Here is a 23932-nt window from a genome sequence, read left to right on the forward strand (position 1 = left end):
CCCTCTCTTCCTTCTCTCTCCCTACTTCCCTTCTTTCTCTCTTCCTACCCTCCTTTCTTCTCTCTCTCCCTACCTTCCTTCTCTCTTCCTCCCTTCCTTCTCTCTCCCTACCTCTCTTCTCTCTTCCTCCCCTCCTTCCTTCTTTCTCCCTCTCTTCCTTCTCTACCTCCCTCCCTTATCTCTCTCCATCCCTTCTCTCTTCCTCCCTTCTCTCCATCCCTACCTCTCTTCCTCCCTCCCTTCCTTCCTTCTCTCCCTCCCTCCCTTCTCCCTCCCTTCTCTCTCTCTTCCTCCCCTCCCTTCCTCCTTCCCTCCCTTTTTTCCCTCCCACCCCTTTTCAGCCAGCACCATTGATGGGGACTTGGAGAACAGGGCTGGGACTGCAGTGATAGTGAAGCTGGGTTTTGGTTTAGGCCTTACATGATCTGATGGCACATTAGAGGGTGGCAGGGTCAGGACCCCAGGGATCTGGGTTCGAATCGCAGGTGCGCGGCTTTTCAGGGCACTTGCTCTAAGTCTGCAGCAGGCAGAAGTGGCCAAAGCCTCCCTGGGATGCCCAGGATCCCTGTTCTTTCTGTGGTGGACACTGCGAGAGGAGCAGCAGCTTGGTTCTCGGGCTGAGGGGCAGACCCGGGAGTACTTGGGGTTAGTGGGGGAACCATGGGCCAGGGGACTTGCAAAGAGGCAGCTTCAGGCCGGTCCAGGGCTCCGGAGGCGGGCGGGCTCTGCAAACAGGTAGTCGCCGCTTGGCCCCGCCCCCCTTTAAAATGAACTTCCCGTCATTTTCTGGACCGGTCCCCTCCCTTCAAAAGCCAAAAGCAATCCCGCTCCGAGGCCGCCGCCCCCGGGTCTAGTGGCTTGGTAGGCCTGGGCCAGGCTTCCTCACTACGTGGCACATTTGGGGCTGTCCCATTTTACAGATGAGGACACTGAAGCCCAGGAGAGGGCTGGGCCATCCCACCACGGGGACTGGCGGGGCACCACGTGGCTGGCGCAGGCTCCGAGAGGAGGGGGACTGGGGAGGCCTCTGGATTTCCAGGACGAGCTCGAGGCGTGTCCCGTCTTCGCCTAGGTGTGGGGACGAAGCGGGGTCCCAGCGGAAGCGAAACGGCCGCGTAGGGTAGAAGGGGAAGAAGGCGGAGCGCGGCCCCTTTAAAGCCGGGTGGGGGCAGGCGGCCGAGCCCCAGCCGCTTTACGCTCGGATTCGCTGCAGGGTGCGGATGGGGCGGTGGTGCCGGGAGGAGGCGGGGCCTGGCCATGCAAATAGTAGCTGCTGATCGGTGACGCACCATCACCCCACGCGCCACGCTGCACGTCCATTGGTTGTGGCCGACCTGGTCTCATTGACAACAAACAACGGAGCGCGGGGCGGGGGCGGGGCCTACGGGGGGCGGGGGCGGGGAACCCCGCCCGGGAGGGACCGCCCTCATCCCACGAAGTCCCGGGCCGCGCAAACATGGCGGCGGCTGGCGCGGGCCGGTGAGGCGGTGTCCGGCGGCGGCGACCTAGCGAGCTCGACGAGCTCGGAGAGATGGGCACGCGCCGCTGAGTGCCGAGTCAGAGTCGAGGGTCCAGTGCGCTGAGCCCAGCCATGGAGACGAGCGGCGAGCTGGGCGCCATGGAGACCATGGACACCCTCACGGAGCTGGGAGATGAACTCACTCTAGGGGACATCGACGGTGAGTGGCGACTGCGCCTGCGCGGGGACCCTCGCCGTGCCCCTCCCCCGTGCCCCCTCCCGGGGGCGCCCCACGCCCCCGGAACCACGCCCTCGCTCTGTTCCCCCGGCTCCGGCCCCCACGTGCAGCTGTCACTCCCCTCCCCCCGAGCTCTATGTCCCCCCAGGAGCGCACCTCTAGTTAAGGAGACCAGGCAGGGGGAGTCTTGAGGATGAGTTTGAGGGTTCAGGGAGGGAGGGACCAGCCCCCCTAGTTCGGGAACACCGATGGGGTGATCTGGGGGGCCGAAGTAGTATGGAGAGCGGATTACCCCTTGATCCCATACCCCTTCCAGGGAAACTGAGGCCGGGGGTCAGGGTCAGTGGCCCACCCCAGGGGCAAAGCTAGAATTAGAGACCAGGTGTTGAGGCAAGGAAGGAGGGAACCCCGAGAAGTCTGGGAGGAAGTTTAGAGGCTTGGGTGGCGGAATCTGAGGGGGCCTCTGGGGGGGGCAGCTGCCCACGGACTTGAGGAGGGAGAAGGCATGGCCGTGCAGAGTGGGGAGGGGCAGCGAGCCTCTCTGGGTCTCTCTGACCGGGCTGGGGGCTTCCAGGGCCCTGCGGGGACTCCAGCAGGAGCAGCAGGTGGGAGCTGACTTCTGGCTTCCTTTGGCCCTTTTAGCCAGGGGTGATGGGGGTCAGGAGCCACCCCGCCCCTGACACCGCCTGAGCGGTCTGCCTGCCTGCCCAGGGTCCCAAAGGTGGCAGCCCCATGCCAGGGCCTCCTAGGGCTCATCTCCGGTGGCCCGAGGGACTGAGTTAATGAGGTCTGTCATTCTTTAACCACAGGCCCACAGCCAGCTTCCTCATTGATCCAGGAGGGGCTGGCCTGTGGCCCCCCAGGCCTCTGCCACTGGTGCCTCTGCCCCTGAGAGCCCATTGTATGGAGAAGAAAGTGGAGGCCCAGACGGGAGAGGCTCATCCCCATTGGAGGTGGCCAGGCGGAGGTCTGGATGTTAGCTCCGAGGCCCTGCAGTGAGGGATCCTCCCTCAGCGCCCCAGTTCTTACTGGCTCTGTGACCCTCCCTTTGCCTGCCTGGAAGAGGGGATCCCGCTTCTTACTGAGTGTCCTGGAGCCTCTGGGTGGCTGGTGGCAGTCAGTGTGGATGGCATGCCTGGCCAGTCTGCTGCCCGTGGTGCCCAGCCCGCTGCGGGCAGACATGCCTCTTGCCTTGGTGTCTAAGATTTGCTCAGGAGGGAGCCGTGTTCTGGGGTCTGCTGACCCCATCGTGGGTCGGGGGGGCTGGCCCAGACCCCCGATCCTGCCGTTCTTCCTGCCGCCATGGAGTTTAGTCGGTTGAGCAGGCGCAGCAAGCGTTCCCCTGTGCCACCCTAGCCCTGAGGGGGGGGCACTGGGAATTCTGCAGTCTGGCCCTCCAGGGGCTTTCTGGGGGGGGGGGGGGGGGACAGAGAGTCCAGGCAGTGCTGGACAGCCTCCCCTGGCCTTAGAGGAGTGCGTGGGGCTCGCTCAGCCTCAGGGCCCTTTTTTAGAGGCCTGATTCCAGAAGCAGCTTGGGGGGGGGGGGGGGGCTTGCTCACAGAAGGCCCCTGCTTCCAGCCTGTGTGGACTTGGGGGCGTTCCTGGGCCAGTGGCCTGGACCCGAGAGGTGGGCCTCGCAGGGACGCAGCGGTCCAGGAGGGAGCCTCAGGATGGCCCTTGGGGGGCCTTAAGGGCTCATTGGAGCCCCCAAATCAGCCTGTGCTCTCTGCTCCGTCCGCTTAGTCTCTGGGCCCCGCCTGGGAGTTTGCCCAGTGGAACAGGTCGGCCCAGTCTGCTGCCGCCCTTGAGCCAGGAAGCAGGTAGGAAACGCCTAGCGATACTCAGGAGTTCCCCCAGGCCTCTCCCTGCCCTGGGAGGAGTGGGGGGGCCCCCAGCCCCTTTGCTGGCCCCCTTCCTCTGAGCGATGATGATGATGAGCTGAGGAGCGGGACAGGGATCGGCCACACTCACTGGCAAGCCCACTCCAGCCCCTTGAGGAGGCCTCTGGGCTGCCTTTGTGGGCAGATGAAAGCCAGCGGGGCTGCTGGGCCGCTCTCAGGGCCTGTCTGTCTGCCTGTCTGTCCGCGAAAGCTTTTCCCTCCTGACCCCTCAGAGAAGGGCTCGAGGCGCAGGTGGGTCATCTCAAGGCTCCTAGCAGACTTCCCTTTGAAGTGACCTCATGTGGGTCCCGTTCCCTCATTTTATGGATTGGGAAACTGAGGCGGGGACGAGGGGGACGTGCCGGAGGTCACGCAGATCTCGGGGAGCAGAGCCGCCGCTCTCTCCTCTTGCCAGAGAGAAACAGTGGGGAGAGGCTGGGCTGTGGGGCCAGTCCAGACCGTCGGGCAGTCTGAGGTGGGACACGGGTCGCTGTCAGGTGGCAGTGACCTTTGGGGCTCGGACCGCACTCGGACCTCCAGATTGCCCTGGAAAGCGCTGCCATTTTTGGGTCAGCTGCTGGGGGCCTCCTCAGCCTCTGAGCCTCTTCTTCAGGGCTGCAGGGGCCACCAGGACATGCGTGTGCCCTCAGGCTGCCCCCAGCGCACAGGCCTGACCTGGGCAGGAGCTCCTCCAGAAGTCCTTGTTGCCGGCCGTCAGACAGGACTGTGGTTTGGGGAAAGGAGAATACAGTGAGAGCCGCCCACCCAGCCGGCGCTGGGTTCAAATGCCACCTCAGACCCTGTTTAGCCTGTCAGTGAGCCTTTAGGAGACACCCGCTGTGTGCCGGGCACTGGCCAAGGCCTAAGACGGGAAGGGGCATGGCCAGGGGGGGAAGCCCCTCATCGGTGCTCCTTCTCTCAGAAATGGGGAGCTGTGGGGATGGGCTTTGCACCCCTTCCAGGCCATAGAAATGGAACTTGGAGCCTGCAAATATTGCTCCAGCCCAGACTCCCTGTTGGAAATCTCCCCGATCCTTCTTCTGATGAGACGCCTCCTCGGTCCTGGGCCCTCCGCAGCCACTTCCTGAGCATCCGTCCGGCCCTCCAATCGCCAGCCAGTAGCTCCTTGAGGGCAGGCTCTGGGCTGCCTTTGCTTGGGCCCTCCCCGGCCTACCAACACGGCACACTGGCGCGCCCTCGGGCCCTCCTTGTCAGAGGGCCCACTGGGGGAACCCTCGGGGCCCAGGGGTCTGTGTCCTCTTGTGGCGCCTCCTGGCGGACGTCCATTGGCTCGCAGCTGCTTCCGTCACCCGCATGCGGGTCGCAGAGACAGCTCCGGAGGGCGTCGCACTGGTCTTAGGGCCGGCATTCCAGTCCAGCCCCCTCCAAAGGGGGGCTTCCGCCTCGGTTTCCAGTTTGCCAGCAGAAGGAGCTGCTAAATCTCTCTTGGTCCAGGCAGGTCCTTTTGTCTGTGACTCTGTGGAACTGCTTCTGGAGGGCCTCCTGGTCCAGGGCAGTTGTCTGTTCCTTTTGGTTCTCCTCTAATTGCCGCTCGTTGAGGCAGCTCCAGAGACGGCGTCACATGGCTGACTCGGCTGGCACCAGGCCCCCGTCTTCCTCGCCGGGGCAGGGCCCTCCTGTCAGGTAGACAAGGAGGCGCGGGCCATGCCCCTGAGCACGCCTCCCCCGTTCACACACTGGCCTGGCCTCCTCTCTTCCCACATCTCCATTCGACCCCTGCCACGTGCAGGGATGGCTTGGTTGGCTCGTCACCAGTCATCCTGGACTCCTCCCTCTCTCTGTCTCACCAAGCTGTTGGCAGGGCCTGTTGGTCCTGCCTTCACAGAGTCTCTTCCACATCTACCCCCTCCTCGGGGCAGGTCTTCATTTCTTGTTGGTGACTCTGGACCCCTGGTGGAGTTTTATTGACAGATACTGGAAGAGTTCATCATTTCCTTCTCTGGATTACTTGACAGATGAGGAAACTGAGGCAAACAAGGGATAGTGACTTGTTTAGGATCATATAGCTAGTAAGTATCTGAGGCCAGATTTGAACTCAGGAAAATAAGTTTTCTAGCCTGGCACTCTGCACTGTGCTCCTTGTAGGTGCTTAATACATGTTTTTCCCTCCTTTTACAAAGGAGGAGATGAAGGCTTAGAGAGGAAATAAAGGCTCTATGTAAATCTGATGGTGATTGGATTAAAACCTGCAATGGCTCCAACTTGATTGTGATTGTTGGACAAGATCCTTTCTTCCCAGCCACCTCATAAGGTAGTTCAATTATTGTCCCCATTTTACAGATGAGAAAATGGAGGCTCAGAGAGACTGCCTTTTTTCTAGTCTTGTGGTTCTCTATCAGTAAGTCCATGTTGGGCCAACCATTCCCAAATCCATAGGCAACCTTGGTTTATTTTGTAAAACTTGGGCCCTTTGGGGGAAAGAAATCCTCCCCCTCCCCTTTCCATCAGTGGCCCGCTGCTGTTCAGCAAACCCTCTGCTGCTCAGGTGCCCTGCCTCTGGTCTGCCAAGCACCTGGCCATCTTCCTCCTTCCCAGAGACGTTATTCTTCCTTTGCTTGGCAGCCATTCAGACACATCTTCCCGCCTTTTTTCTTTTCTTTTTTAAATTCAAAAATGTTTTATTTTCCCAATTACATGTAATAACAGTTTTCCACACATGTTTTCCAAATTTATAAGATCCAAATTGGCTCCTTCCCTCCCCCCTCCCAGAGATGGTAAGAGATTTCATCTAGATTATACATACATTATCACGCAAAACTTACTTCTTCCATATCAGTCATTCTTGTAAGAGAATACAGAGAGGGCTAGTATATATCTCTGGTATGGAGGGCTTGTCATGCCCTCCTAGGGCAGCTTTCCAGCCTCTGACCTCCACCTGACACCCAGCTCTCACTGGTGGCTCCCAGTAGCTGCTAGCATGCGGCAGCGGCCACACCCTGGGCAACGGCTTCAACAGGCCGGCCAAACCTTGTGAGAGTAGCCATCGGGTCATTGACCCCTGGTGAACCAGGGCTTTGCTCACCCAGCATGTGAAGGCTGCTTCGGCTGAACAGACGGAAGAAACCTACAAGAAGGTTCAGCGGCTGAGAGGGCGACGCAGCAAAGCACTGTGGAGTGCTCAGGGCGTGTTGGAGCACAAAAGACAACACGGCCATCCAATGCAGCTGAGGAAGTCTCCAGGTGTAACGACCTTTCATGCCCCTGGACCCAGGCTTCCAACGCCGAGAGAGTGGGACTGTCTCTGTGCATCGACTTTTCCACTTAAATCTTCATGCACAATTGTCTTTGTGCACAAAAACACACGAAGACAATCGTCATCCTCGGTTACCGAGAGACTACTACTACTCCTGCTGGATCTCCTACGGCAAGTCACTCTTACCACTCCAGGTCACCCCATAGCAGATTGGTCTTCCTAAAGCACAGATGTCACACACACACACTCTCTCTCTGTCTCCCTCTCTCTCTCTCTCTCTCTCTCTCTCTCTCTCTCTCTCTCTCTCTCTCTCTCTCTCTCTCATTCAGTAACCTCCAGTGGTTCTGGTTCTCTATCTCTCCAGGCTCTTTAGACTTGGGTCCAAATTGCTCTCCAGGATGATTGAATCAACTCCTTCAACAGTGCATTCATGTCCCAGCTTTCCCATATCCCTCTGAATTTTTATCCTTTTCCTTTTCTGTTATAATAGTCAATCTGTGGGTGGGGTGATACCTCAAAATTGCTTAATTTGCATTCCTCTGACTAGTATTGACTATAGAGAACTTTAATTAATTTGTGTGAGATCTGCCTGTTCCTCTCCTTTGGCCACTTATCAATTGAGGAATGACATAATCTTTTTTTTTAATTTCTTTTTTTTAATAATAATTGATCATTTCCAAGCATTATTCATTAAAGACATAGATCATTTTCTTTTCCTCCCCCCCACCCCCCATAGCCGACGAGTGATTCCACTGGGTGTCACATGTTTTCTTGATTTGAACCCATTGTCATATTGTCAATATTTGCATTAGAGTGTTCATTTAGAGTCTCTCCTCTGTCATGTCCCCTCAACTGCTGTATTCAGGCAGTTGCTTTTCCTCGGTGTTTCCACTCCCATAGTTTATCCTTTGCTTATGAATGGTGTTTTTTCTCCTGGATCCCTGCAAGTTGTTCAGGGTCACTGCATTGCCCCTAATGGAGAAGTCCATTACGTTCGATTATACCACAGTGTATCAGTCTCTGTGTACAATGTTCTCCTGGTTCTGCTCCTCTCACTCTGCATCACTTCCTGGAGGTCATACCAGTTCCCATGGAATTCCTCCAGTTCATCATTCCTTTGAGCACAATAGTATTCCATCACCAACATATACCACAGTGTGTTCAGCCATTCCCCAACTGATGGGCATCCCCTCATTTTCCAGTTTTTGGCCACCACAAAGAGTGCAGCTATAAATATTCTTGTACAAGTCTTTTTCCTTATTATCTCTTTGGGGTACAAACCCAGCAGTGCTATGGCTGGATCAAAGGGCAGACAGTCTTTTAGCGCCCTTTGGGCATAGGGGAACACGTTCACAGTTCCATTGTCTGGGTATAGTGAATCTGTCTTTCCTCAGCCCCTCCAGCATTAAGTATCCCCCTTTTCTGGTGCTTCTTTGTGGATTTGCTGGTTATTTAGCCAGAGTGTGACTTGTGACTTCAGACCTCTCCCTTTGCTGCTCACCACTGGCAGCTCCTCATGGATGGACTCACTCTATGCTGAATATCCCCATATAGGGTTTTGGGGACACTTGGTTAGGTCTTGGGGGAGCCAAGGTTGGTGTGTTTTTATTTTTTTGAACCCTTACTTTTGGGCTTAGTGTCCATTTTAAGACAGAAGGGCAGTGAGTGGCTCAGCAAATGGAGTTGAGTCACTTGCCCAAGGACATATAAGTCGGAAGTGTCTAAGGTCAGATTTGAACCCAGGTCCTCCCAACTCCAGGCCTGGCACTTTATCTCCTGAGCTACTCAGCTGTCCTAGTGTGTTTGTTAAAAACAGGTGCAATTTTGGGGGAAATCATGTCATGAATTGACTTGAGCACTTGGCACCAGGAAGGTGAGGAGCCGCCCGCCTGGTGTTTCTGGGAGGTCCCCTCAGGGCTGCCCCCCCCCCAAGTACATCATGTGTAAATTGAAACTTAATTTTAAAAGCTGAGCAAACCCTGCATCTTCCTCCTTGCTTCCTTCATGTCTCTCCGGGGAAATTAAAGACTGTCTGTGATAACCACTCCCAGGTGTTCCGGGAGGCATAGCCTGGAGTTCTGGGGGGAAGCTGTGCCTGGGGCGCTGAGCAGGCCCCTGGGAGGGAGGACTGTCAGCTTCTCGGGCCCCTTCAGCGGTCCGGGTCCTTGAGAGTGGCCCAGCGGGAACAGGCCTGCTCGTCTGTGTCTGGAGCGGCCCGTTTCTTCACTCGCACAATCTGGCTAGGGAGCCAAATGCCTGCTCTCTGCACCCCTGAGCCTTTCTGCTTGTTAGGGGAGGCATTTTCCAGTGTGTGAATCACACAGATTGCTGTTGGCAAAACTTTTTTAAACTTCTCACTTTAAAAAATCTTCACTGTAACTTTTAGATTTACACAATCTTAGGAGCCTGGAATGGAGGGCGGGGGGAGTTCAGATCCAGCCTAAAAGACAGTCACTAGCTGTGTGACCCTGGGCAAGTCACTTCTCCTTGTTTGCCTCCGTTTCCTTACCTATAAAATAGCTGGAGAAGGCAGTGGTCAACCACTCCAGGATCTTTGCTGAGAAAACCCCCATGGACTTAGGGTCTGTAGGGTCACAGAGTCGGACACGGCTGACCCCCAGAGCCCTTTAGCCCCATTTGGCCCGAGGAAGAAGAGGAGGCCCGCTGAGCTGAGGGATTTGCCCGAGGCCCCAGGGTAGGATCACAGCACAATCTGGATGGAGAGCTGGAGAGACGGGCCCAGGGAGCTCCGAGGGCTTCCCCTGGTTTGGCCGGGCCGTCCTGAAGTGTTGACCTGCTTCGGGGTCTTTGAGTTCCGCGGCAACGCTCACCGGGCTCGCCCAGGCCTGGGCCCTTCTTCCTCTTTGCCCGTGATGGAGTTGAGGAGAACCGAGCGGAAACGGCCCCGAGTGTGGTCGGCGCGTGGTCAGTGAGTGCCGGGGCGCTTCGGCCTGGCCTGGAAGATGCCCACCAGGGAACTTCCAGACGCTCGCTCGGCCCCTGCCCGGTCAGCGCCTGCCGTGTCCCCGGGGAAGGGGCGATGCAGCTGCTCTTTTTCCCGGACCCAGGGGTGCCGGGCTCTGCCGGGCGGGGGCCCAGCAGGAATCGAGGCGCAGCTCTGAGCCGACGTTCCAGGCTCTCGGGTGCCGGGGAGCCCGGGGGGACGAGGTTTCCGGAGAGAACGAACAGCTTTTGGGGAAGTTAAAGGAGGGAGAGCCCTGCGTGGCGCCTGGTTCCGAGGCCCCCGGAGCCTCGGTACGGAGTCGGGGTCACGCCGAGGGCTGTGCCCGAGTGAAAGAGGAGAAAACTTCTCAGGGGCTCGTCACCCGCCCAGAGCGGCGTGCCCCGGGCGCTGCCAGTGCCCTTCCCCTAAGGCTGAGGGAGCGATGATGTCCATGCGGGACGTGGGAGGCTGGTGCTCTTAGGACCCCCACTTTACAGACGGGGAAACCGAGGCAGGCAGACCTGACGCAGCGGCGACTTCATTTCCCCCTCGCCGGTGTCCTCGGTGGCCACACTGAGCCTGGCCTCCGTCCCTCCCGTTCGCAGAGATGCTCCAGTTCGTCAGCAGCCAGGTGGGAGAGTTTCCGGACATCTTCTCCGACCAGCTTTGTGGCAGCGCTTTCCCAGGAGGCAGCGGGAACGGTCACGGCGGCAGTGCCAGCGGCGGGGGCCCCTCGGAGAGCCCCGCATCGAGGCCCTACAGCCAGGCGGCCCCGGCGGCGGCGGGAGGGTCGGCCGGGTCGGCGGGGTCCTTCCCCCAGACTCCAGCCGGGCCCATCAAAGCCCCCTCGGGCCCGGCGTCCACCCCTCCTCGGCCCGCGCCCCTGCTCCAGCCCCGCCTGCAGCCCCAGCCGCAGCCCCCGCCGCAGCTGCAGCAACAGACCGTGATGATCACCCCCACCTTCAGCACGGCCCCCCCGACCAGGATCATCCAGCAGCCCCTGCTCTACCAGAACGCGGCCACCAGCTTCCAAGGTAGTGGAGAGGGCAGGCCGGGCCATCCTGCCGAGCGCCACAAAGGGGGGGCCGGGAGGGGGCCCCGGGGGTCTTCGTGCTGCCCCCCCACTGCCCCTTGTGGGCGGGGAGCCCTGGAGCGCCCCCACCCCGACGTCTGGTCTCTGCTCTCTCCCCCAGTCCTCCAGCCTCAAGTGCCGAGCCTGGTGACCTCTTCCCAGGTGCAGCCGGTCACCATCCAGCAGCAGGTGCAGACGGTGCAGGCCCAGCGCGTGCTGACCCAGGCCGCCAACGGCACCCTGCAGACCCTGGCGCCGGCCACCGTGCAGACGGTCGCCGCCCCGCAGGTCCAGCAGGTTCCGGTAGGTGCCGGGGGGGCGCTCCGAGGGGCCCGAGTGCGAGGGCTGCGCGGCGGGCGGCGTCAGCCGGGTGCGGCGCCCCCTCCTCGGCCCAGCGTCCTTCGTTGTCCCCCTCGCAGGTGCTGGTGCAGCCTCAGATCATCAAGACAGACTCGCTCGTCCTGACCACGCTCAAGACCGACGGCAGCCCCGTCGTGGCGGCCGTGCAGAACCCGGCCCTCACGGCCCTCGCGGCGCCCATTCAGACCGCGGCCCTCCAGGTCCCCGTAAGTGCTCCCCCTCGCCCCCCCCCGGCTCCTCCCCCGCGGGGCCTCACCCAAGCTCCTTGTGCTGCAGACCCTGGTCAGCGGCGGCAGCGGGACCATCCTCACCACCATGCCCGTGATGGTGGGGCAGGAAAAGGTGCCCATCAAGCAGGTGCCCGGGAGCGCCAAGCAGCCGGAGCCCCCCAAGGAAGGGGAGAGAAGGACCACCCACAACATCATCGAGAAGCGCTACCGCTCCTCCATCAACGACAAGATCATCGAGCTCAAAGACCTGGTCATGGGGACCGACGCCAAGGTGCGCTGGGGGCGGGGCCTGGGGGCGGGCCTGGGGGCGGGGCAGCTCCCTCTCCTCTGAGCCCACCCTCGCTGCCCCCGGCCTGCAGCAGCATCCCTCTGTCTGCCCTCACTGCAGATGCACAAGTCTGGAGTGCTGAGGAAGGCCATTGATTACATCAAGTACCTGCAGCAAGCCAATCACAAACTTCGGCAAGAGAACATGGTGCTGAAGCTGGCCAGCCAGAAGACCAGTACGTGAGCCAGGGGGCCGGGCTAGAGGGGGGGGTCACTCAGAAGAGCCCCCCCCAGGGCTGTCCCAAGAGAGGCTTCTGAGCTGGGGGGAGGGGGGGGGACCAGGCTGGAAAGGGGGGTCACTCAGAAGAGGCCCCCCCCCGAGGCTGTCCCAGGAGAGGCTTCTGAGCCGGGGGGCCGGGCTAGAGAGGGGGGTCACTCAGAAGAGGCCCCCTGAGGACTGTCCCAGGAGAGGCTTCCGAGCCAGGGGGCCGGGCTGGATGGTCCCTTTGCCAGCCCACATGTTGAGCCACAAGAAATGGGATTCTGAGAAGGAAGGGCCCGTAGATGTACCAGGTGGCAGATGGGGAGGCCGCGAGGCCGAGCTGACCAAGAAGCCTGGCCCTGGGGAGGAAGGGGGACACCGTGCAGCTTTGGCTCATCCAGAGCCTCGTCATCAAGCCATTTTGCTTGGCCCCAGAAAGGGGGAGAGAGGTTTGGGGGGCCGCCGGGAGAGGGAGAGCTTCCTCCCCACACAGCGCCCCCGAGCACTTTCCCTGGCCTGGGGAGCACGTGTGTGGGCTGATTCGGGGGGCTTCACTGGCCCCATCTGCTTCTCCCTGCAGAGCTTCTGAAGGGCATCGATCTGGGCAGCCTGGTGGACGCCGATTTGGACATGAAGATGGACGACTTCAACCAGAACGTGCTGTTGATGTCTCCCCCGGCCTCGGACTCGGGCTCCCAAGCAGGCTTCTCGCCGTACTCCATCGATTCGGAGCCAGGGAGCCCCTTGTTGGACGACGCGAAGGTAAGACGAGTCTACTTGGAGCGTCCGAGGGAGGAAGCGGCCGCTCAAGGGCCGGAGCCTGCGCTAAGGGTCTGGGCACACAGACAGGCAGAAACATGGCCCCGTCCTCGGGGAGCCCGCTTTCCGTCGGGGCAGATTCCCCGCCAACGACGGTCTGTACGGCACAGAGGCAGGCTGGGAAGGGGGGCCTCAGCCTTCAGGGACTCCCGGGAGGCCGGAGACGCAGAGGCTCCCGGTGTGCACCGTCGAGCGCTGGAGGGCTCGAAGAGTGGCTGGTCGGGGGTGGGGGGCGACGGACGGGGAGCTGAAGGCGCACATGTCGTGAGGACTTGGCTCAGAGGCTCCTCGGCGGCCGAGCCCGAGAAGTGGGGGGGCTCTCGCAGCAGCCGACGGACGGTCCAGGCCTTCAGGCGTGCTCCCGCGAGTGGAGCGGTGTGGCAGCTTCAGGGGGTGCCGGCCCTTCTCTGAGAGGAGCGAGGGCTGCCCTGCCATTGGCCGCATCCGCCCCTCCGGGGGGCCACGGTCTCCGGGCCCTGCCAGTTGGCTTCTCCGTCTCCGTGAAGCGTCAGCCAGGGAAAGCAGGGACGTGGCAGCCGCCCGGGGGAAGCTGGAGGGGCGCCGTTGTGCCCGTCTGTCTTTCCGGTCTCTTTCTCGGGGATGGGTCTCTGGGGGATCGGCAGTAGGCTCTGAGAGCATTGAAACCCAGGCCAGAGGCAAGGAACAGGGCCCGCGTTGAGGCTGGCTGAGCTGGCTGTCTTTTGTGGGGCTCAGGGGGCGCCCCAGGGCCTCCAGCTACATTGCAGTCACGGCAGCCAAGCACCATTTCAAGCTTCAGTTTCCCTTCGGAACGTTCCTTTGAGGTCGCGCAGGGAAATCTCGCTGAAGAAACTGTGGCCTGGGGAGCTTGGAGCCTGAAAAGATGCCTTGGTGGCGTTTGCCAACGGGGCTCCGAGTTGCTCCCCCAAGGATTCTGGGGAACGAGGACAGATTTGTCGAGTGTCTCATGGCTGGAACACTGAAAACTCCTCCGAGTGGCTCAGCTTCAGCTCCCTCCCAGAGGCCTCTTGGCCAGCCCCATCTCCCTCCCTTTGGTCTCTCCGAGAGCACAATGACGAAGGCCGAACCCTGCTCCTCGGCCCTGACCTAGCCCCAGGGTGACCCAGCTTGGCAGGACGGGTGTGGAAGGGCTCTGGCTCGGCCCTAGGCGATGGGGATTCAGGAAGATGATCTGTGAAGGCCTAGCTAGCTGGTGGCCTGCGGCCGTGGAGCGGGCCTGGAGGGGTGAGGCACAAAGGGCTCTCGGGGCCGTGACTGTCACCAAATCAGCCCTGCTGTCCTCCTTCAAAAGCGCCGCCCAGGGGACGGAGAGCCGGGCCTAGAGACGGCAGGGCCGGCTTCCAGGGAGGCCTCGCACACTTCCCAGCTGGGTGACCCTGGCCAAGTCACTTCAGCCCACTGCCCAGCCCTGACCATTCCCTTGGAACGGCCCAGAGCACTGATTCTCAGGTGGAAGGAAGGCGAGGGCTTCAAGAAAGCCCAGCCCCCGTTTAGTTAGCTCTTTAGGCTACCCTCCCACCCAAGCCTGTTGGGTCGTGGCAGCCCAAGAACAGTTACTCCCATTTCACATGGGAGGACGGAGGCCCTGGGATGGCTCTCTTCTCACTAAGTGGAGGCAAGGAGGCCCCAAGAGAGGTCCCGGGGCAGCGGGCAGCTCGCTGGTCAGGGCCCCAGGCCTGGAGACAGAACTCGCATTCAGATCTGGCCTCAGACACTTCCTGGTCGCATGGCGGCCCTTCCTGCTCTCCTGCCTTGGCGTCCGTTCTGAGACAGAAGGGGAGGGGTGGCCGGCTGGCTCAGTGGATAGAGAGCTGCGTAGAGGGAGTGGAGGCCGAGGGAGGCCGGCAGAGGCTCGGACGTCCCCCTGGAGCAGTCGCCATGGCTGCGTACGGGCCGGTCCGATTGCGTCCTAGACTGCGCGCAGGCTGGATCCCGAGGGACAGGGCCGTCGGGCTTGCCGGTCGCCAGCCCGGGGCCGTGGAGCCCGAGCTGTGGCTAGAGGGAAAGCCGAGGGCCCGCCCCGGTCCGGGGCTCTGCCACGCCGCTGGGCAGAGACCTTTGAGGGTCCCTCGGCCGGCAGGGAGGCCGCATCAGTCGAGGCCCTGCGCTGGCCGGGTGAGAAGACGGGACTCCTGGGAAAGGGGCAGAGGGTGAGGCGGCCGCGGTTCACGGAAGCCAGAAGGGCGCGTGGACAGCCTGAGCCGCAGCAGGAGGGACAGAAGGGCGCCACGGAGACTCCGGGTGGCTCCCAAGGGGCCGATCTGGCCTTGACGGCCTCCCTGTCTGCGTCCAAGGTCAAGGACGAGCCCGACTCCCCTCCGGTGGCGCTGGGCATGGTGGACCGCTCCCGGATCCTGCTGTGCGCCCTCACCTGCCTGTGCCTCTCCTTCAACCCCCTGACGTCCCTGCTGCAGTGGGGGGGAGCCCACGACGCGGGCCCGCAGCCAGCGGGGGGCTCCGGCCGCAGCATCCTTTCCTTGGACTCAGGTGTGTCCCTGCTTCAGGGAAGGTCCTGTGGGGGTCCCCGGTGGGGGCACGTCCCCGGCGCCATTTTCCCCCCTCGGCTCGCCCCTTCTTGTGGGCTCAGGGCACCCCGAGAATCTCCCAACAGTGAGACGGTGCCCCGGGCAGCCACCTTCCTCCTCTGGGGGGGCGGCCCGGCTCGTGCCTTCCGCCAGCCCTTCCAGCCCTCGAGCGAGGCTGCCGCCTGGCTTTGGCTCGGCCTCAGCCGGCCGCTCCTCGTCCCGAGTCGAGCCCTTTGTCCTCCCAGGGGCCGGCGGCTGGTTCGACTGGATGTTCCCGACCCTCCTCCTGTGGTTCCTAAACGGGCTCATCGTCCTGAGTGTCTTCATCAAGCTTCTGGTCCACGGGGAGCCCGTCATCCGGCTGCACTCGCGCACCTCCGTCACGTTTTGGCGCCACCGCAAGCAGGCCGACCTGGACCTGGCCAAGGTGCGTCCTACCCCCCCTCCTGGCCCTCCTCCGGCTCTGCGGCCTGCCAGCGTGGGATGGGGGCTCCCGTGACGGGCACCACGGCTTTGGGCCTGGAGGCTGCAGAGCCGCCCTCCCTCCTTCCCTCCCTCCCGGTTCTGGATCAGGAAACAGGCCCAGATTTGGGAAAGGGACTTGTCCAGGGTCATGCCGCTGGGAAGGGTCTGAAGCAGGATTTGAACCCAGATCTTCCCGATTCCAACCCAGCACCTCGGAGCTCATGCTGAACAATTGTCAGGGCCATCCGCCCGCCACGTAGGCTGGCTGGCTTTCAGGGTTTTTCAGGGCTTTGCCCTTCTCTGTGCTGAGTTTCACGGTGTTGGTTTCTGGTTGGCCCTTTCCTTCCATTCGTTCCTTTGCATGTGGGGCGTCATTCCGTCATCTGTGGGCCTGGAACAGTGGGGGGCCCATCCCCCGGCCCGTCAGCAGGCATTGCTTAGCGCCCCTCGTGCTCCTCCCCCGGCCGCCACGGAACCTGGCCGGCTCTTCTCGCCTCCCCCTTCAGGGCGACTTCGCCGCCGCGGCCTCCAACCTGCGGACGTGCCTGTCCGTCTTGGGCCGCGCGCTGCCCGCCTCGCCCCTGGACCTGGCCTGCGGCCTCTCCTGGAACGTGATCCGCTACAGCCTGCAGAAGCTGCGGCTGGTGCGCTGGCTGCTCAAGAAGGGCTCGCAGCGGCGGCGCCGGGCAGCCCCGGCCGCCAGGGGCTCCGAGGACGAGGCCAAGACCAGCGCCCGCGATGCCGCCCTGGCCTACCACAAGCTGCACCAGCTGCACATCACAGGTCAGGCGCCCGGCGGGGCTCTGGGGAGGGGGCGGGGCAGCGCCGGCCGGCCGGCCCGAGCAGCTGTGTCCTCCCTGCAGGCAAGCTCCCCGCCGGCTCGGCCTGCTCCGACCTGCACATGGCTCTGTGCGCCGTGAACCTGGCCGAGTGTGCCGAGGAGAAGATCCCCCCCAGCACGCGGGCAGAGATCCACCTCACGGCCGCCGTGGGGCTCAAGACCCGCTGCGGAGGCAAGCTGGGCTTCTTGGCGGTGAGTGCCCCCGCCGGCCATTTGGCCTGACCCTGGAAGAGCCGAGTTCCGATCCAGCCTCAGACCTCAGCAGTAGACCAGAGCAGACGTTCTCCGTGAAGAGCTCTGCCCCCCCTCCCCCTCCAAGCACCCCATCGTAGCCGGCAGCTCTCCCTCGTTCGGGCCCACGAGCCCGCGGGAGCCGGCAGCTCTCCCTCGTTCGGGCCCGCGGGAGCCGGCAGCTCTCCCTCGTTCGGGCCCGGGGGAGCCGGCAGCTCTCCCTCATTCGGGCCCGCGGGCCCGGGGGAGCCAGCAGCGGCCCCTGGGGCTCTGGGCCGTCCACACCGACAGACCCCCAGAGCCCTCGTGCCCCTCCTCCACAGAGCTACTTCCTGAGCCGAGCCCAGAGCTTGTGTGGCCCCGAGAGGAGTGCCGTCCCCGACTCCCTGCGCTGGCTGTGCCACCCCCTGGGCCAGAAGTTCTTTGTGGAGCGCAGCTGGTCCGTGACGTCAGCCACCAAGGAGAGCCTGTTCTGTGCCCCCCGGAACCCAGGTGGGCGGGGGGGCTGGCGGGGAGGCCTTCTCGGCGCCATTGGCTGTCCTGGCCCAAACCCTTCGTGGTTGGCTCTGCTCTGCTCCCTGGCCATAAGGACCGGGCAGGCTGCCGGCCAGTCCCGCCTCCTCCGTCGCTTCCCCACTGACCACTGTCCCGGGCCTGGCGGAGACCCCTCTGCTCTTCCCTCGGGCCCCCACACCGTTGGGGGCTCCCCTCACAGGGCCCCTGTCCCTGCCCCTTACGGTGTGGAGCTTTGTGGGGGAGGAGGAGGCTGCGAGGCTTGGAAGGCTGCTGACTCAGCCTCCACCCGCTCTCCCTCTCCAGCCGATCCCATCGCCCAGGTGCACCAGGCCTTCTGCAAGCACCTGCTGGAGCGAGCCACGGGCGCCCTGGTGAAGCCGCAGGCTGAGAAGGGCCGAGTGGAGCAGCAGGAGGAGACCTGGTACGGCGGCCCGGCCCGGCCTTCCTGCTCCCCACGGGGCAGTCGGGGAGCCTTCTCTGGCCCTCTGCAGCTGCCACTTCCCCTGGGAGGGGCTGGTCCAGGGCGTGCCGGGGAGGGGTGCCGGGGCGCGCGAGTCAGCTCACTTCCTGCCTTGTCCTCAGCGAGCTCTCCGGAGCCCTGGAGTACCTGAAGTTGCTGAACTCCTTGGTGGACTCTGTGGGAGTCGTGGCTCCGCCCGTCACAGGCGGCTCCGTGCTCAAGTCGGCCCTCGGTGAGCCTCTCCGGGGGGAGGCCCCGGGCCGGGGAGGGAGGGAGGCGGCACCCCCTGCATTGACGGCCTCTTCGTCGGTCCCTTAGCGTCCTCCGGCCACCGCTTGTGCCCATTGTGTCGCTCTTCGCCGGACGGTGATGCGACTGGGCGTCAGGAACTGACCGCCGGGTGCCTTCTGCTCCCCTTCTAGGGCCAGACGTCATCTGCAGGTGGTGGACGTGCGCGGTCTGGATGGCCGTCGGCTGGCTCCAGGGCGATGATGCCATCGTGCGGTCACGCTTCACCGAGGTCGAGAGGCTCCCCAAGTCCCTGGAGATGGCAGAGTGCGTGCGCCTCTCCCTCCTCGGGGTGCGGGGAGCGGGCTGTCTGGGGGGGGGGGGGCCTCGGCGAGTCCAGGGGCTGGAGTGTCGGCCCTCCATGCCAGGGGCTGCACGCGTGAGGCGATGAGCTGAAGCCCTCCAAAGTGTGTGGCTCACCAGCGCCTCCTTCGGAGGAGACCCAACATTGTCGGGAGCAGCCGGTAGTTCTGGCGCCCCAGGAAGGAGTGGACCCTCGGCCGCTCTCTGGCCGGGCTTTAGAGGCTGCCAGCCAAGCCGGCAGCGTGCATGGCATCCAGCCAACGTGTGCCCGAGAGTGGAAGGAGGGTAGGCGGGCCGTCTTGGGTCGGGGGAGGGAAAAGAGGGCCAAAGGGGGGAGAAGGGAGGCGCTGGGGGTGGGGCTGTCCACTCCTCCTGGGCTCCTGCCCAGGACAGCCAAGAGGCGCCCGAGAGGGAGCCCAGGAGGAGAGCACCCCGGGAGCCCAAATGAACCAGCACCTGCTGACCTCTGGCCACTGGGTGGAGCCATGGTCCCCTTCGAACACCCTGGGAAGCTATCACAGCGCCATCGCCGGCCTGTATGTTGGAACTGTGTTCGAATCCTGGTTCTGCCTCTGCGCCCTCATCCACAAGATGCTGGGGCGACACCCATGCCTGGCCCCGTGCCCAGCCCCACATGGCTTCACGGATGACTTCCGAAGGGCAGTCCTATAACCCAGCAGAGCTGACTGGTTCCTGGGGACCATCTTAGACATCGAACAGGGAGGGCGTTGGGCGCTGCTGGAGCACCTGAAGGGGCCCAGGCGGGGCCTCGACCTGCACTGAAACCTCTGGAGCATGAAGGGAGCGCGGAGCACATCGGGTCCACCCTGGGCCTGCTGGGGCTCCTCTGCTGGACCAGAGGCCAGATAAACCCAGAGAGCGCACCCTGCTGGCTGCATGAGATTTATGGGAGCCAGAGTTCCCCCTGTGACGGCCGCCCCAACTAGCTTCGGACATCAGGATGGTGACGGGCTCTCTGGGGTCCTCGCAAATGAGCAGCCTGAGTTGGCATGGCCGGGAAGAGCCGGAAAGAAGCCAAGGAGAGCCACCACCAGAGGGAGCCCGAGGAGGCAGGGCCCCAGGAGGCGACAGGCGCAGAGGCGGCTTTCGGCCGAGGGATCCCAGGGGTGGCTCTTCCTTGAATCCTTGGCTGGCAAAGCACTTGACCTACAGAGCACCCCAAAGACCTGAGCTGTTCCCAGATGGTGTAGGCTGCCTTGGGAGGTGGTGGCACCCCGTCTTTGGAGGGCTCTAAGCGTAGGTTGGATGCCTCTCCGCTTGGGATGGAGCGAGAATGCTCAGGTTTATGCGGGAGAGGCTGGCCGGCGTCTGAGATGGGGCTCTTCAGACATTGGGGGTGGCGGGTCCCCAGAGACACAGGTTGTGGGCACAATAGGGGGGACCAAAACCCCGGGCTCTTGGCCGCTGGCCCAGCACTTTCCCATGTGACCAGTTTCCATCTTGGCGGCTTTGAGCTTGGCGTAGAACCTCCTCCCAGTGTACACGGGGCTGCCCCATGCAGGGTGCTCCCTGGCGCTGCTCCTTGTGCCTGGCCTCTGCAGGCCTGGGTGGGGATGTTGAAGGAGGGGGTTGGGGTCAGCTTAGGGTCTGGGGCCTTCTGGCCTTCCCATGGGCTCAGCAGCTGTCTGGTTCGGGACTCCCCTGGGCGCCTCATCCCCCTCTGTAGACTTGCACTGCTAGTGGCTGGTACCCAGAATGCTCAGCAGAGGCAAGGGTGGGCAGCCTTCCCAGGGAAAGGACCTCGCCTTTTGATCCAAGGGAGAGGCCGTGACGCTGGCCTTGGTCAGTGGGCCCGTTAGTGCCGGCGGACATCAATGGACTGGCTGGTCACTTGGTGGTCATCAGGAGGTCATCACATTGTCTTATGTGTCCTCTCCCCCAGGAATCCCCTCGTGAAGGCCGTCTTCCACATTTGCCGGGCCATGCACGCCTCGCTCTCAGGGAAGGCCGAGGCCCAGCAGACTTCCTTCGGTCACTGCGAGAGGGCTAGCGGCCACCTCTGGGGCAGCCTCAATGTCAGCGGCACGGCCTCCGACGCAGGGCTCACCCACGTAAGCGCTGGAGCTCCGGGGGGGGGGGGGGGCGCCCCGGGGGTGGCAGCCAGAGTCAGGCCCAGGGCAGCCGGGCAGGCAGAGCACCCTGTGAGCGAGCGGCTGGGGTGCATTGTAGTTGCATTGCACGTCGTGTCCGGGCCGTGCAATGTTTCCACAGTGCATCCCAGAGGCCCGCGCTGCCGCCGCCGCCGCCACCACCGCCTCCGCCACCCTCGCTGCCTCTCCCGAGCTCTCCCGGGCCAGCCTGGCGAGGCGGCGCTCTGTGGGCGCTGGCAAAGGCCCGGAGGGCTTAGAACTGAGCCTGCTGGCCGGAAAGCTGCCTCCCGGAGGGGGCGGGCGGGCGGCGCCTGCGCGGTGCCAGGACGGGGCGAAGACGTCTGCCCAGAAGCTGCTGCCGAGGTGGAGGAGGAGGAGGAGCACGCGCCGGCGCCCTGGCCCTGCCCGTCCTCAGTCTACGCCAGCAGCGGCCTGCTTCCCGCCGGTGCTGACGTACACTGGTGGGCTGTGGGGGAAGCCCCCGCAGCCCGCTTCCTCTCCCCCTTCGGGGCGCCTGGGCCGGCCCCCACCACCTCCCTCTGCTCCGGCCCCTGCAGGTGGTCCAGCTGCTCGCCTGCGACCTGCTGCTGTCCTTGCGCACCGTGCTGTGGCAGAAGCAGGCCGGCTCCAGCCCGGCCCCCGGGGACACCTGCCACGCCTCGGCCCCCGAGCTCGCCGGCTTCCAGAGGGACCTGGGCAGCCTGCGCCGGCTGGCACACAGCTTCCGGCCGGCCTACCGGAAAGTAAGGAGCGGCCGGGAGGGGAGGGAGGGGAGGGCAGGGAGCCCGGCGGCCCCGGGGGGAGAGGGGACCCCTGGAGCCGGCCCTGCTCTGCCCCCAGGTGTTCCTGCACGAGGCCACTGTGCGCCTCATGGCCGGCGCCAGCCCCACCCGCACCCACCAGCTCCTGGAGCACAGCCTGCGGCGCCGCTCGGCCCAGACGCCCAAGCACGGTGAGTCCGGTGGCCAGTCCCTGCCCGCACGCCCACGTGGCCACCGGTGTGGAGGCTCACTGGGCCCCTCCCTCCCCGCAGGAGAGGCCGACGCCTTGCCCGGGCAGAGAGAACGGGCCGCCGCCATCCTGCTGGCCTGCCGCCATCTGCCCTTGTCCTTCCTCTCGTCCCCGGGCCAGCGGGCTGTGCTGCTGGCAGAAGCCGCCCGGACCCTGGAGAAAGTGGGGGACAAGCGTTCTTGCAGCGACTGCCAGCAGATGATCGTCAAGCTGAGCGGGGGCACCGCCATCGCGGCCTCCTAAGCCGGCCCCCGGCCCCCACCCAGCCACTCAAACCCTCCGTCTCTGTCACCGTCTCGGCCCGCGCCACCCCCGGGTGCCCCGTCCACCTGTGCCCAGTCCAGGAGCAGCCCGGAAACTCATTCCATCATTCTCCCGGGAGAGAGGAGGCCGCGCGTGGTTTGCCGAGGCTTCGGGGTGTCGGGGTCCCTCTTCCCCGCGCCTCCATCCCTTGTCCTGTCTTCGTTCTTTTCCCCGTAGTGCAAGCGTAGCTGTAGGGGTGAGTGTGGCGGCCGGTCCCAGCGCCCAGCTCCCGAGGGGAGCCCCAGAGAAGGGCAGGCCGCGCTCAGGGCAAATATGGAATAAAATCATCGTTTTTTAATTTTCTAAGAAAAATAAACGGTATCCTCCCTAAGTGGCCCACCCTTCCCTGTCCGTCTCTTTCTCCTGGTCCACGAGAATCGGGCTTCCAAGGCAAGTGGCCGTGGCTGGACCCCGTCTGCCTACTGGGGTGTGTGCCCAGCGGTGCTCTTGTCCTCTCGGGCCCTCCCTAGCCAGGCCAGAGGCCACCCCCCAGACCCGCCTCGGGGGGGGCATTGGGGGAGCCCATGATGGGGGCCCTCCGATGGAGCATCACAGACGTGTCCAGCCATCTCTGTCCACTCCCTGTGGGAGACCCAGCATGGCAGACGGCGCCAGGGCAGCTGGCTCTTTGGTTTGCGGCAGGCCTGGGCTTAGGGGCGCAGGGCAGTCTGGGACAGAAAGGGCCATGGGGGCAGCCAGAGGCAGGATCGGGGCTCAGGGAAGCCCGCCCCAGCCCCCCTGAGCTCGTCCGCTCTTCAGGATTTCCCACGGTCCTTTGCCCCGGCCCTGTAAGGACCCAGTCGGCCCGCCGAGCGCAGAGCAGAGCCTCTGCACCCCCCTTTTCCTTCTCTTATTTATGGGCCTGGCGCCGGCCCTGAGAGTTGTTTTGTGTCTGTGTGTATATGCTGTGCCTTGGTGGTGGGGGTTTGGGTGGGGGGAGGCTCATGTGTAGAACTGGGGTGCTAGTCAGCCCCCCGAGGAAGGCCGGGGGCTCACGGCTCCCCAAAGGCCCTTTCCTATGTTCAGTCGCGTACCTTGTCCGGGAATCAGGATACTCAATAAACTGAGCTTGGTCTCGCCAGGCCTGGCCCGCGTGCTCATTCGTCCCGGGCTTTCTCCGGCCTTTGTGATTCTGCGTCCCCATCCGGGGGTCCTGGGAGATGGTAGGGGACTCCCTGGGCCCAGCCCCCGCGGGCCTCTTCTCTGCTCCCTGGGGAGGGGCTCGGCCTCTGGTCCCCTTCAGCCACCCCCGGCCCCCTTGGTTGGGGGGGGGGGGCTCAGGCCGGCGGCTCCCAGTTCTCCCGATGGTGGCGGCCTCCGCATTTCACAGCTTCCGACTGGCCACCAAGATTCTGAGGCAGCAGGAGGAACGGCCCGGGCCGAGGCCTGGAGGCCGGAGACGGGGAGCCCGCGTGTGTGTGAGGATGGCCAGGCTGCAGAGGCAGAGCCTCGAGCCGGGCCGCGCTGGGCCCTGGGCCTGGCATCTCTGCGGCCCAGGAAAACCAAGGGATGCCAGGGGTGAGGCCGACCCGCCTGTTCCCCCCAAAAGAGCAGACGGGCACCCCGGGACTGCCCGAGAAAAAGCGCCACCAGGCCGTCCTGGGCACGCGAGGCGCCCCGCACACCACACCGGCAAAGAAAAGCTTCCTGAGAATCCCGCAGAGCGCCGCAGTGCCAGGGCCACACCGGGCCGCCCAGACGGGGCGCTCCACAGCCAGAGCATGGAGGAGAGACGTCGGCCGCCCCGGGCCCCTCCCCGGCTGGCCCCTGCGCTTCGTGCCGCCCGCCCTGCCGGGGCCCTGATGGGGGCTGTCTGGCTGCCTCCGGGACCCCTCCGGCGCCCTTCTCGGGCCTCCGCCTTCTCCTGGGCTTGGACGAGCCGCCTCTGACTTGACAGAGTGAGGCCAGACTCCCACCTGGGGCAGGCCCAGGAGCGGCTCCCCGCAGGCATTTCTGGGCGCTCAGTAAGGCGGAACATCCGGAACCCTAGAAGTCAGACTGGGGGGCAGGGGCCTAGAACGGGGGTGTCAGGGAGGGGCCTAGAATGGGGGGTGTCAGAGAGGGGCCTAGGACAGGGGGTGTCAGGGAGGGGCCTAGAACGGGGGTGTCAGGGAGGGGCCAAGAACGGGGGGT

The 23932-nt window shown here is 63.7% G+C and overlaps 1 protein-coding gene and 1 non-coding gene across 3 annotated transcripts; both read left to right on the forward strand.

The window, feature by feature from the left end:
• Positions 1 to 1421: 1421 nt before the first annotated feature.
• Positions 1422 to 22878, forward strand: SREBF2 (sterol regulatory element binding transcription factor 2). Of its 2 annotated transcripts, XM_003342171.3 has the most exons (19): positions 1422 to 1679; positions 10341 to 10769; positions 10929 to 11110; positions 11227 to 11373; positions 11444 to 11668; positions 11786 to 11900; positions 12507 to 12688; positions 15040 to 15232; positions 15516 to 15697; positions 16242 to 16518; positions 16599 to 16768; positions 17131 to 17299; positions 17627 to 17744; positions 17906 to 18015; positions 18206 to 18338; positions 20278 to 20446; positions 21043 to 21228; positions 21326 to 21437; positions 21519 to 22878. In XM_003342171.3, exons 1-19 carry the CDS (start codon positions 1592 to 1594, stop codon positions 21737 to 21739), a joined length of 3408 nt encoding a protein of 1135 aa, XP_003342219.2. In that variant the 5' UTR covers positions 1422 to 1591; the 3' UTR covers positions 21740 to 22878. The 2 variants fall into 2 exon arrangements, with proteins under 2 accessions (XP_003342219.2, XP_056653420.1); XM_056797442.1 differs by having other exon boundaries at positions 1434 to 1679; positions 21326 to 22878.
• Positions 20553 to 20620, forward strand: MIR33 (microRNA mir-33). The gene has a single exon (NR_034986.1). It is a non-coding gene; the product is annotated as a microRNA mir-33 (primary transcript).
• Positions 22879 to 23932: the final 1054 nt, after the last annotated feature.

The sequence above is a fragment of the Monodelphis domestica genome, chromosome 5 (assembly GCF_027887165.1).
Source record: "Monodelphis domestica isolate mMonDom1 chromosome 5, mMonDom1.pri, whole genome shotgun sequence".
Classification (NCBI taxonomy): domain Eukaryota; kingdom Metazoa; phylum Chordata; class Mammalia; order Didelphimorphia; family Didelphidae; genus Monodelphis; species Monodelphis domestica.

Coding starts and splice junctions, on each gene's coding strand:
- SREBF2 (XM_056797442.1), top strand. CDS start 1,592: ATGGAGACGAGCGGCGAGCTGGGCGCCATGGAGACCATGGACACCCTC. Junction 16,519..16,598: donor GCACCAGCTGCACATCACAG/GTCAGGCGCCCG, acceptor TCCTCCCTGCAG/GCAAGCTCCCCGCCGGCTCG. Junction 20,447..21,042: donor CCGACGCAGGGCTCACCCAC/GTAAGCGCTGGA, acceptor CGGCCCCTGCAG/GTGGTCCAGCTGCTCGCCTG.